The sequence below is a fragment of the Astyanax mexicanus genome, chromosome 1 (genome assembly GCF_023375975.1).
Source record: "Astyanax mexicanus isolate ESR-SI-001 chromosome 1, AstMex3_surface, whole genome shotgun sequence".
NCBI classification, from domain to species: domain Eukaryota; kingdom Metazoa; phylum Chordata; class Actinopteri; order Characiformes; family Acestrorhamphidae; genus Astyanax; species Astyanax mexicanus.
In genome coordinates, this window is record NC_064408.1 from 54,473,961 (window position 1) to 54,485,953 (window position 11,993).

The following is an 11,993-nucleotide window of genomic DNA, read 5'->3' on the forward strand; positions in this document are numbered from 1 at the left end:
CTTTTTTGAGCACACGTCACAAACAGAGTTGCTTGAGGTATGCTAAAGCACATTTGAAGGAGCCAGCTTCATTTTGAATTAAGGTTTGGTGGACTGATGAAACTAACACTGAGTTATCAGGAGGGTGTTATACATGGAGGAAAAACAACACAGCATAACCACAGTAAATTTGGTGGTGGTTCATCATGTTGTGTAATCAGGTACTGGGAAAATTGTTAAAATTGAGGATTTAATGGATTCCAGTCAAAATCAGCAGATTCTTGAGAACAATGTTCAAGAATCAGGGGCTGGATACTTCAACAAGACAAAGACCCTAAACACTGCTCAAAATCTACTAAAGCATTCATGCAGAGGAACAAGTACAACATTCTGGAATGATCATCTCAGTCCCCAGACCTGAATATTATTAATCAATCTATGTTGTGTTTTAAAGCAGGCTCTTCATGCTCAGAAACCATCAAACCTGACTGAACTGGAGATGTTTAGTAAAGAAGAATGATCCAAAATACCTTCAACCAGAAGCCAGACTCTCATTGGAAGCTATAGGAAGCTTTTAAAGGCTGTTATTTCACTTCTCAAATATCACTCTGTTTTTATGCTATATGATATATTTAATTGAAATTGCTGATCCGAACAACCAATATAAAGGAAAATCATGACAATTATCAGGAGGCCCCAAACCTTTTCATACCAGTGTATGTCTATTTAACACGAACAAAACACTCTGTGCACTTCCCCCCTGAGCCTCAGTGTCTGACCCAGACTTACAGCCCACTGTGGCTCATGAGAGCAGTGCATCTACCTTGTGAAATTCTTTTTCAGGCTGCCCTGATCCTGATCTGCAACAATAATTTTGTCTTTAGGGCTTCTTAAATCTAGTGCTGGTCATTACTATGCCGGGCAGGAGTGGTCTAATAGTTAGAGATGTGGGCTTTGGATCAGAAGGTTGCTGGTTTAATCTTGACAACCAGCATCTGTAAATAAGGTGCACTTGTGTGAGGCACCTAACCCCCAACTGAGCTGGTTTGCTGCCCTACTAAATATGTGGGGATAAAATTATAAAAACCTTATGATACTTATTCAATGAGGTTCTAAACTGACTTGACAAAAGTGGGTGTCAGATGTTTGTAAGATTCCATATCTAAAGTGTAGGAATTGAACATTCTTCGATACACAATCCAAGGTTATATTAGGAATGAAAATATAGTGTTGTTGTGATAGAATTCAAGAGCAAGATATATATGTATGACACAATTGCTGATAGATACTACATAGCATCTAACTGATGAACCAATTTCTGAAATATACACTGACATGGCACAGGTCATGGGATGTGATACTGTGGTGACATGTCCAGGATTGCTTTTTGCTAACAGTGTAGAGCACATTATTTCAACATTAGAAGGCATAGTTAAAAAAAGTTCTTAATATTCTAAATGTCACATAATTAACATATAGTACATCAAAACATTTTGATTAAAGTTTTTTTTTGGTAAAAGAAATTGTATTTATATAATTTGGTTCAAATTTGATTTATGTGGAAATTATGTACAAGTTTTAATTAAGTAAATGATTCATATTGCTTCCTGTTCTCTTTTAGTAATAGGCAAATTAAACATGTGAATGTAAAATCATTAGGCATCAGGCTAAGAGTTAAAACCACTCTTAAGGTGACTACGGTCGTGGCTGGGTCATGGCTAGGCTGCAGGAACACTTTAGTCAACTTGAAGGGAGCCATAAATCCAAAAGCCATAGGCAGTTCAGTTTTAGAAAGAGAGCTGAATGACATTTTTCTTCCACCTTTGATGACAGTAATTTTGTTCCCAATCTTTGTTTTTGCATCACAGCGGGCTGTCCAAACGCGGTTATAATCATTGGTGTAAAACTCCGCAAATACATTTGCTGTGGAGCCAGAAAGGACATATGATGAATCTCTTGAGGTGGAGCACTAAGCACTAATTAATAACAAACTACAAGCACTACTTGCAAATGATGACATGCCACAAAGCTGGCAGGAAAACCACTGCCCTTTTTTCCAAGCATCCAGGATCTCAAATATGGGCCGTTTATTGCCACATAAAAATAAGAGTAGAAGGCCTTGGGAGCCTTTAGATTAGTACCAATAACAAACGATGATTAGACTTAAGTGTGCACACAAGGCATTACTTTAAATTGGGGTGGGCGATGAAAGGATTCTTCAGTAGTCAGCATCCAGGTGGTAAAGTCTCAGAGGGTTCCCCCAGTCAGAAAGCGGTCCAAGGACAACCAGGCTCCGTCCAAAGACTGGGGCCACTGCACAAGGAGGGTGGGGGCCCACAATCCAGTTTTCACAGGGAGCTGATGCCCCTTTCACTGTGGTCTACTGGGCGGTAGAGCAGTAGGTAACTGGAGCCAAGGTGGAGTGAGAAAGGAAGGGAGGAAACTCGAAGCAAAACCATGAAAAATGTTGAGTATGAAAATGTCTCCCTTGGTTTATGGCTACACAGACAGGCGTCCAAGAGAAACACATCTTTAAATTTAACTTTAAATGCCTCTTAGCCACTTTTTTTTTTTCATTTTCCTCGCACTCTCAACTGGCTGGCAAGGACTTGGTTTTCGGAATGCAAAGCCAAGTTGCTTGGAAACTGCGACCATGTTAGAAAAGCACTCAATAACGTGTCTTTTGCAGAATGTGGCGACAGCTCCTGTGTGTGCAGCTCAGTTTTCAGCTAAGGTGAACATGTGCAGATCAGACTAGAGCTTATAAGCAGTTCCAGACTATTATAGCTATGCTCTCTTTGTAGCTCTGCCTAATGTTAAGAACAATATAGTTTATACAAAAGGATTTAATGAGTAAAACTGTGAAAAATGAGAGGATGCATCGATAATGGTATTTTTTTTTACGGAGCATATGTGCCTACTGTTGCAGATCATTTTATACAGTATAAAAACTGTGTTTGTAAAATGTATGGTGACAAACACTGTTACAGGATGTACTGTGGCTATTTAGTTTTTAAAGACAAATTAAATGTTCTAAAAAAACCAAACATTTATTTTGTGCTGGATTATTTTCTGTTTCTTTTTTCTATTCTGATTTGGATTCAAAAATCACATCATGAAGAAGCTGCACAGTTACCTTTTTAGAAATTACAGATTTTTTTTAACTTTCCTCAATTTCAGTGTTCAGAATTAAGAAGTTGCTAAATAATATGCCCTCATATTAATAACAGTAATTCACCAGTCAAGCAAATAATCAAACAATGAAAAGATAATTCTCTTAAAATATGTTGTTAAGGTTATAAATTAATGTTGGCAGGTTGTTTAAACAAAGCAAAATTATTCTTGGGTGTAAGCCGATTTTTTCAAGAGGGTCTTGTTTATGTGACAAAAAAAAGCTTTATCCTGTATAACAAGCTAATATAGTGTTTCTTCAGTTTTTACAAAATTATATAAAACACATCATTTAGAAATAAACTGCAAATATATACAGTTTTCAGAGTCTATGTTCCTATTTAAACCTCCTCTCATGAATTTTCCACACACATATAACATCCAGCCTGTAACTGTGCAAACACGCTGACCATAAAGCTACTATGAACTGTGTGTCAGTTCATGTGAAGGGCTCGGTTAATGTCACTGACCATATGGTTTTTATACTAACACTGTTTATACTGCTGTTAGATATCCAGTGTTACAAAACACAGATTAATCACTTTATGTGCATATTATTTTTTTTTTCTCATTATTGTTATTCTGTATTTTAAAATATTATTTAAAATACATTACTCATACTCTACACATTACAATACAAGCATACAGTTCTTCTCTGTACATTTTGAATATCTGAATATAATTATTTGATTTACGTGTGTGTGTGTGTGGGGGGGTGTATTTAATGTAAAGATATAGACAATGTGCCACACATTTATGCCCTAATCTAGAATCAAATCACAACAGCCCAATACTTACACTTAGACTATAAGGCTACTTGTCATTACAGTGCAACAGTTACATACAATTTTGCCAAACCTACAAACCCATTAGTCACCTGGTGTAAATTAACATAACCTATCAGGATGATCTAAACCCAAAACATGAGAATATCAAAACATGCCTTCACACATATGTTTAGGTTAGAATAACATAACAAAAACAATACAATAGGACAGGAAATATAAGCTAATTAATAAAAAAACAGCAAAACTAAAGAGACTGCTCAAGATTGTGCAAGCGACTAACTTTCCTAATATGTTTCGCAAATTATTGTAAAATCCAACATTTAAACCTCTTTAAAAAGCAGCTTGACCTGTTTCTCCCAGAATGCAGCATTTTAACTTCTGAGTACTCTTTTTATAACATATTATCAGTTCTTTACAGTGTCCTAATAGACATGTAAATGCAATTAACCCGTTTAAAATGTGATAATACTTACTTATAATACAATATAGTAGGATTAAATCACTGGCAGCTTGGGTACATATTAAAGTGAATAATTGTTGCCCAGTATCTAAACTGTTTAAGCTTGATTCATTACTAGAGACTTTTGTATTTGTAACATCTAGACAAAGATCTTTGATTTAGTCTCTGTTAGTTTATCATGCATTCCCCCAGCTAATGTCTCAAAGCAGCAGCCTCTAAGTCAGGCTAATCCATGAGGTAATGTGTTTTGAAGCAAAACACAGAGTGCAGTCATTTATTTGAAGCAGCTACTTCTTCAAATATGTTTAAGTTGGGAGGGGAAATCTGTTAAGCCGTTCAGCTCCTGCATTGTCCTGCTTGGGTCACAGGGCCACATGAAAAGCTCTTTTAATGGTGTAGAATGACATTAAATACACACCCAGATGGAGTTTCTGCTGTACTGGTCATAAAAAAAATCTTAAGGCACTTCACAAATCAAAATCTGCAGCACTATGTTAAGCGTTTGGACTATTATTGTTATTTTATGTTTTCACATACAACCATAATTCACATCTTTGCAAGGGATAATTTGAGATTCACACTCATGCATGCTGACCTGTGCAGTTTCTGTGAATTATAGTTATAGAGGCAGGCAATAGGACCACTCAAAAGTGGATAATGTGGCTTTCTGAGGGAGTTTACCATAGAAAACAGTTTCTTCTGCTTGCGATTTTAGAGAAAAACTGATCCTCACCTAATCATAACTATGAACAACAAATTGTTATTGTTGTTGTGATTATGCACCTATTACCTATTGCATTCAGTCAGAGAAATGCATTTGCACAGTATTTTATGTGTTATAAAAGGCACTCCTAGATGAAATGGAAAGGGCCGGGGGATAGGGAAAAGGTGGGGGCTGAGAGAGTTGAGGTAAACGCTAAAGTGGAATTCAATATGTGGTCTTAAGCGGAAAAACTGGCAATCTCAAGAGGTCATCCTTCTTTCCGGAGGAGAAGAAAGTAGACCCCATGGTAGAGAGTGCTTCTGGTGGTCTTTGGTGAAGTCATTCACAAAAAAGTAATTCCCTGGCAGAGCTCTCTTTTATAGAGATGTTCCCCATCGTTCTCTCTCTCTTTCTCTCTCCCTCTGTTATTCCTAAGACACTCATAGCTATTTAGTGAGGTGGATGGAAAAGCACTCATACCTGGCCCAAATGAGCACAACTTTATTACTTTGTTTTACACAGCCGATTAGCCTGCTTCTCTCTCCCTTTTTGTGGAAACACTGTGTATTTGATATCATAGGTTTAAAGCAGCCAACTGAGATTTCTTTGCACATGGTCAGCGGCAGAAAGTCAAAACAGTTGAACTTGAAAAAAGCATTACATGAATTATGATAAAAGCAGTCCAAAAGTTATACTGCGATGGGTTCCTTACAGTAAGCATAGGGCTTAATCTTAAATAATAAAGTGAACAGGCTGCAATCTGGAGGAGGTTCACTGAACAGGGGCCTCATTGTTGATGATGCCTAGCTAAGCACTTGTATGATTCACACATATTCACACACACACACACACACACACACACCCACACACACCCACACACACACAGCAATTATGCTATTTATAGGTATTTGTTTAAGTAAAATGAACATTGTTGTTTTATTCTATAAATGACAGATTTCTCCTAAATTTCAAATAAAAATATTGTCATTTAGAGCATTTATTTGCAGAAAATGAGAAATGGCTGAAATAACAAAAAGATGCAGAGCTTTTAGACCTTAAATAATGCAAAAAATAAGTTTATATAAACTAAAATTAAATCAATATTTGGTTAATTAACCCTGGTATTTCATCACAGTTTTCATGCATCTTGGCATGTTCTCCCCCACCAGTCTTACACACTGCTTTTGGATAACTTGTTAATCCTGGTGCACAAATTCAGCAGTTCAGTTCGGTTTGATGGCTTGTGATCATCCATCTTCCTCTTGTTTATATTTCAGAGGATTTCAACTTGGTAAAATCAAAGAAAATCATCATTTTAAATGGTCTTTTATATATAACCTATTTAATGCAAAGTAATACATACTGATACAATTCCCCTATGTACACACACCTATGTACATATACCCATATTACTGATAGTAACTGAGATTAAGTGATCTTCAAAAGACATTCATTCTTATGTTTTGTTTATTGTACAGTTGCTTTGATAATTTTTGGGTCAAGTCACCTCTAGGATACACCACCTTTAGTTTGCACCTCTTTAGATAGTCCATTGTGCAATTTGAGGTGTGTTTTCTGCTACATATGCCATCCTCTTTCCTTTTTCGGGGTTTAAAAGATGATGAGATATTTGTTTTAGTAAAACACTGAAAATGATCAGTGAAAGGTTTCTGATAACACCTAATGAAGACCATATTCGTGCAGGTGTTGCTGCGCAGTAAAAAAAGTAATAAGCACAAACAAATAGGTACAATAAAAAATACATTAATTTAATAGACGTGTTTCCAGCAACAACTGGATTTATTTTGTCTGTTTCCCTAACCTACCTATTTATTCTGTTGACGTATTGTAACTTTATGTCAAGATGCCAGTACCCAGAGAACTACCTAAAGTTATTGTGTTTAAATAGTGTTTTTTTTTTTCATAAACTACCTGTGCACTTTCAAAATGCTCATAGCCTCAGGGCCCTTTAGAATTGTATCAATGAAGTGTGGAGATACTCTGAGCTTGTTAATGGTGTGAAATCACTAGCACTATAAGCCTGTTGGGAGCATCTCTGCTGATAGTGCTGTGTTTCACAATGCTGGGGGTGAATGGAGGCGGGCTATCCAGCAAAAGTTTTTACTCATCATCCTGTTTTACTACACCTCAAGTTCATTTTACACCAAATTTCTCCTTTAATCCCAAGCTTAACCTACATTTGTACATATGTTGTTACAAATGTATAATAATAATAATAATAATAATAATAATAATAATAATAATAATAATAATAATAATAATAATAATAATAATAATGCAACATAACCCTACATCTTACGTAAACCTCTTTACTTAATAAATATTTTTTTGCTAAATCTATTTTTCAAAATGGAACACACACGTACACAAAGCTTCAGTCTTTCACTCTCTGCCTCACTTAGTTTTGACATTATAATAGGGGAAAATTATGAGATGTTCCAGATTCATGGTTGACTTTTAAAAACTAATTATTCTCCTAGACACTGATGGTTTTTGCAGGCAGGCTCTAGAGATGGTTTATAGACAGAACACCTCTTTGTGGTGGACTGACCAACCTTGTTTCAATGCCTTCACCAGAGTGTCTTCCTTTAAATTTCCTTTTAGTTTACAATATAATAGTTGTCCTGCATATTCTAATTCGTGTCTGTTTAGGTTATATTGATATTGTTACAGCTATGAAGCCATTTTAAAATGTATCTTCATTCATAGCCTAAGGGTGGATTAAACTGAAATAAACGCTGTTTTGTCAACGCAATATTTTGTCATAGCTGAACTGCTTATAGCATTAATTTCATTTAAAGTTTCATCTACATAATAATGATATAAAAGTTTATTTAAAGCGATGAAGAGCGCAGGAAACATCTTAATTATCTGCCCATATTTATTCCATTGAGTTGTACTGTTAACATGCTATTTTATATACTGCATTTAATCGATCCTTTGACGTTGCAAAATCTGTTTAATACAGACGCTGACATTAAACACGCAGCCTCATTGTCTGTCACTGTGATTGTGGCAGAGACAAGCGGAGACCATAAATGGAGTACGTTTTCATTCGCAGATCGGAGCCTGCATTCATAAAGCATACTCATCCTTTCTGCGGCTGATATGTGGAGCCAGTAAATGTACACAAACTATAAATCCTGCCTCTTCGCTCTCTGTTTATTGTTAGACGGCAAAATTCCCCAGCTAACGTTTTTCAGAGACACGGGGTCTTAGCAAAATTACATTAACCTACTTCAAAATGGTCTTACTAGCCAAAAACATCTAGCATTCCATTTATCATGCACCTATTACTGTTTGAAAAGATGGAATAAAACGATTGTTCTAAAGCCGAGATCCTGCGTTGTCAGTCATGGGGTTCTTACATTGGTCTAGACGGGAAAATTTTAGTGCAAAAAGTAGGTGATTTCTTAAATACCAGTTTTACTAAAATAATGCTGTAATGAATGCACTACAATAAAATAATTTACAATAAAAATAGTTCCAATAAAAAGTAAATAAGTATTGGACTTTATAATGGCTAAATGTAACCTCAGCTCTATAAAGCAACAACAACAACAACAACAACAACAATAATAATAATAATAATAATAATAATAATAATAATAATAATAATAATAATAATAGTAATTCGTTTTTATGGCGTAATGTCGGTATTGCTACCCACCCTATTTGCATATATTATGTTATTAACCCTACCCATCTTTAAAACGCTTTAACAGCACGTCAATAATTTTGGAAATTGGAGACTCTGTGGTCAGAATTAAAGTAACAATTTTATTTACAGCTTCAGTGCAAATATCTACTAACAATATATAATACAATCAAGTTCATCAAACTTAAGATAACATTTAAAACTGCATAAAATCCCAGATGCTCAACAGGTGAAGGACAAAAGTGTTTCAGGCGAATATTCACAAGAAAGAGCGAATTTCTCCATGAAAAAGGGAACATATAAGTGGCATCGGTGGCCTGGTGGACTTCACAGCATGAGCCAAGCGGATTGAGCCCCTTTCTAATGTTTCTTTTTTTTGGCATCAATCGTAGTGGTCATTAAAGTTCAGCTCTGGGCGAACTTGACTGAGTTCAGGTTCACAGGAGCATTTGCGAAGGTGCAGGTATGTCTGTGGATGCGCTGCTTGTGGCCGTTGGTGTTTCGTCCGTATTTAGGGGAAGAGGTCCGGCCATGATGACGCTGGCTTTGCTCAGTTCAGAAACGGTTCCGTCTCGTTTGTCCTCGGCCTCGTCCTCCAGCTCCGACTCGCTGGGCTCGCTGTCTCCTTCTGAATCCTCCTCATGTGTTTTCTGCTCGTTCTCGGGAGCTGACTTGTCCGCCTGCTCCTTCTCCTTGTCCTTCTGCGCCTGGGCCTCCTTTGAGTGTCTCCATTTCATCCGGCGGTTCTGGAACCAAACCTTGACCTGGACACAAATGAGGAGATAAGTACACTGCTCTGAATAGGCCAGCTTTACTCCACAATCCAAGCTACAGCTTAAACTGACGGTGGAGTACTGATCCGGAGGACATGATTAAAATCCCCTAAACACAAACAAAATGTATTGAATGTAACTGAAACACAAAATAAATGTATTAAATGTAACTGAAAAAATAATATAATGTATAAAAAATAATATATATACATATATATATATATATATATATATATATATATATATATATATATATATATATATATATATATATAAACTGAGTACAGTGTGTATGTTGGGAAAAAATTTGAAATTGTTAGGCCTATAAAAATAAATATTATAATCGAAAAACGGTTCTATAACACAAAACAACTAGTTTCACAATGAGACACTGCTATGACCTTTCATCAATTGCAATAATCGACTTTCATTTCCCTAACAATCTGCATTTCGCAACTTCATGGGACATCTTTCTACTGCCTTCTGTTTATTGATGTATTTGTTTCCTGCCTTTAGCTCTCACGTGGCACAATTTAAACGTCCTCTTATCCACTGACATAATGTTGACGTACATGATTACAGTGCCACATAAATAAAACAACATATATAAGTGTTAAGAAATAAATGTTTTGGTGTAACATTAATTGGTCTCCAAATCAAGATCACTGTTTATAGCTATAATTCGTTCCACTCCTTCAGCCTACCTGAGCATCTGTAAGGCCCAGCATCGCGGCCAACTGCTTCCGGTCAGGTTTCGTCACATACTTCTGGATCTCAAAGCGCTTCTCTAGACCCTTTCTTTGCAGATTTGAAAACACGGCTCTGGACCACGACCTCTTCCTCTTGTAGGTCTGCGGCATTGTGTCTTTGGTGAGAACTGCATAGGGCCCTGGTAGAGTCAAAAAACAAATATAGTTAAAATAATTTAATAAAATATACATATGTATTTTTTATCATTTACAAGCCTTATACTGAGCTACAGAAAACCAAAATAAAATAAAAACAGAAGCCTATAGGCTACTGCTCTGCAGATCATGTCATACATTTTGACAGTGCAACGCTGTAAAGGTGTTTAAAATGTTTTGGTTAAATTGGTTTGGGAGGGGGATTGTTGCTCCAGCACCTGGGAAAGTATCCTGGTACTGATGCTGCCCTGATTGCCTGGAGACACTGCCTATGGAGCCCATCATGGAAGAGGCATCGCTCATCCCCGGGTCTAAGGATGCGAAGTACTGGCTCGCGGTCGGCTGCACGGAGACGTGGCCTGCTGACTGGCGCGTGGAGCTAACAATGGACGTGAGATCTGTTGCAGGACGACACAAACCAATATGTTTTTTGGTCAAGTAAACGGTTGAATAAAATTCCCGAAAGCATTAAGGGCCGGTTTCCTGGACATGGATTAAGCCTGTTCTAAACTGCTGTGCCAAAAGTGAATAACCACTGTTTATTATTTTTGGCTTAATCTGGGACTAGGAAATGGGCTATACTCATTTAATTTACCTTTATTCATTAATGTATTAATACTGTACTGTTCCTAGATTTGTTTTACAGTCTATCTTAAATTTCCAGCGAGGCCTGTCCTCTCAGCTTGTTTTAAGAACAACAAAAATGTCCAGGTCAAAATCGTCCCCCAACGTTAAGATCACTGTAAATGCCCTTTGATGTTATTTATTGATCATAAAAAAACTATATAAAATTTAGCATTTGACCACTTTTTTTTACAACTCGTCCATTACTAAGAATAACACAAGCCAAGCAATACACAGGACCCAGCAACGTACCTCTTAATGAAGATGATTCTTTACATTTCGGTTCAAATTCAGTTGATAATATCCGATCGATCCCGAACTTGAGGTCTTTGCTGGACGGTGCTGGTGCTGACTGGGAGCCGATTGTTGTTCTGGGCACAGAAGTCAAGTGTAGTCCGTGTCTGTGGTAGGCGGTGGTGTTCACCCTCGCGCCGAACACTGCCGCCTCCGGGGCGAGCGGGGCCGGTCGGAGCGGAGAACCTGAGGAATGAACCTGAGCCCGGACGCCCATGTGTCCCATAAGCGCCGAGGAGCCTGGAATGTTCTCGGCGTCTCCGACGTGCAGTATATCGGCAATGCAGAACGACGGCTTTTTCATCGTATCCACCGCGAAGCCACCCGAACAGTACGCAGACCAGAGGCTGAAGTTGGACGCGTAAAAGGGATTAAGTCCTGCTGTGTACATCCTCTACTTTTTTGACGAAAGAATAGGAAGAGAATCACGACATCAAGTTTCAGCGAGAGCTTTGGGTGAATTTAATGAGGTGCCGTCTTTCACGGCACGCCAGAAATGTTCTCATTAATAATGAAAACTTCTGCCCGGAGTCCAAGATGTTTTACGCAGTAGTTTCTTCTCCCGTATTGACTGGCTTATTCTTGACCAATGAAACTTCAGATACTGATTGGCTGCT

At 37.3% G+C, this 11,993-nt stretch overlaps 1 protein-coding gene across 2 annotated transcripts; it reads right to left on the reverse strand.

Moving 5' to 3' along the window:
- Positions 1 to 8,879: 8,879 nt before the first annotated feature.
- hlx1 (H2.0-like homeo box 1 (Drosophila)) lies at positions 8,880 to 11,993 on the reverse strand. Of its 2 annotated transcripts, XM_007255642.4 has the most exons (4): positions 11,335 to 11,993; positions 10,677 to 10,856; positions 10,258 to 10,442; positions 8,880 to 9,544 (listed from the first exon to the last, which is right to left on the reverse strand). In XM_007255642.4, exons 1-4 carry the CDS (start codon positions 11,765 to 11,767, stop codon positions 9,218 to 9,220), a joined length of 1,125 nt encoding a protein of 374 aa, XP_007255704.1. In that variant the 5' UTR covers positions 11,768 to 11,993; the 3' UTR covers positions 8,880 to 9,217. The 2 variants fall into 2 exon arrangements, with proteins under 2 accessions (XP_007255704.1, XP_007255705.1); XM_007255643.4 differs by lacking the exon at positions 10,677 to 10,856 and having other exon boundaries at positions 11,335 to 11,988.

Coding starts and splice junctions, on each gene's coding strand:
- hlx1 (XM_007255642.4), bottom strand. CDS start 11,767: ATGTACACAGCAGGACTTAATCCCTTTTACGCGTCCAACTTCAGCCTC. Junction 10,857..11,334: donor AGAATCATCTTCATTAAGAG/GTACGTTGCTGG, acceptor GTCCTGCAACAG/ATCTCACGTCCATTGTTAGC. Junction 9,545..10,257: donor TGGGCCTTACAGATGCTCAG/GTAGGCTGAAGG, acceptor ATTTGTGTCCAG/GTCAAGGTTTGGTTCCAGAA.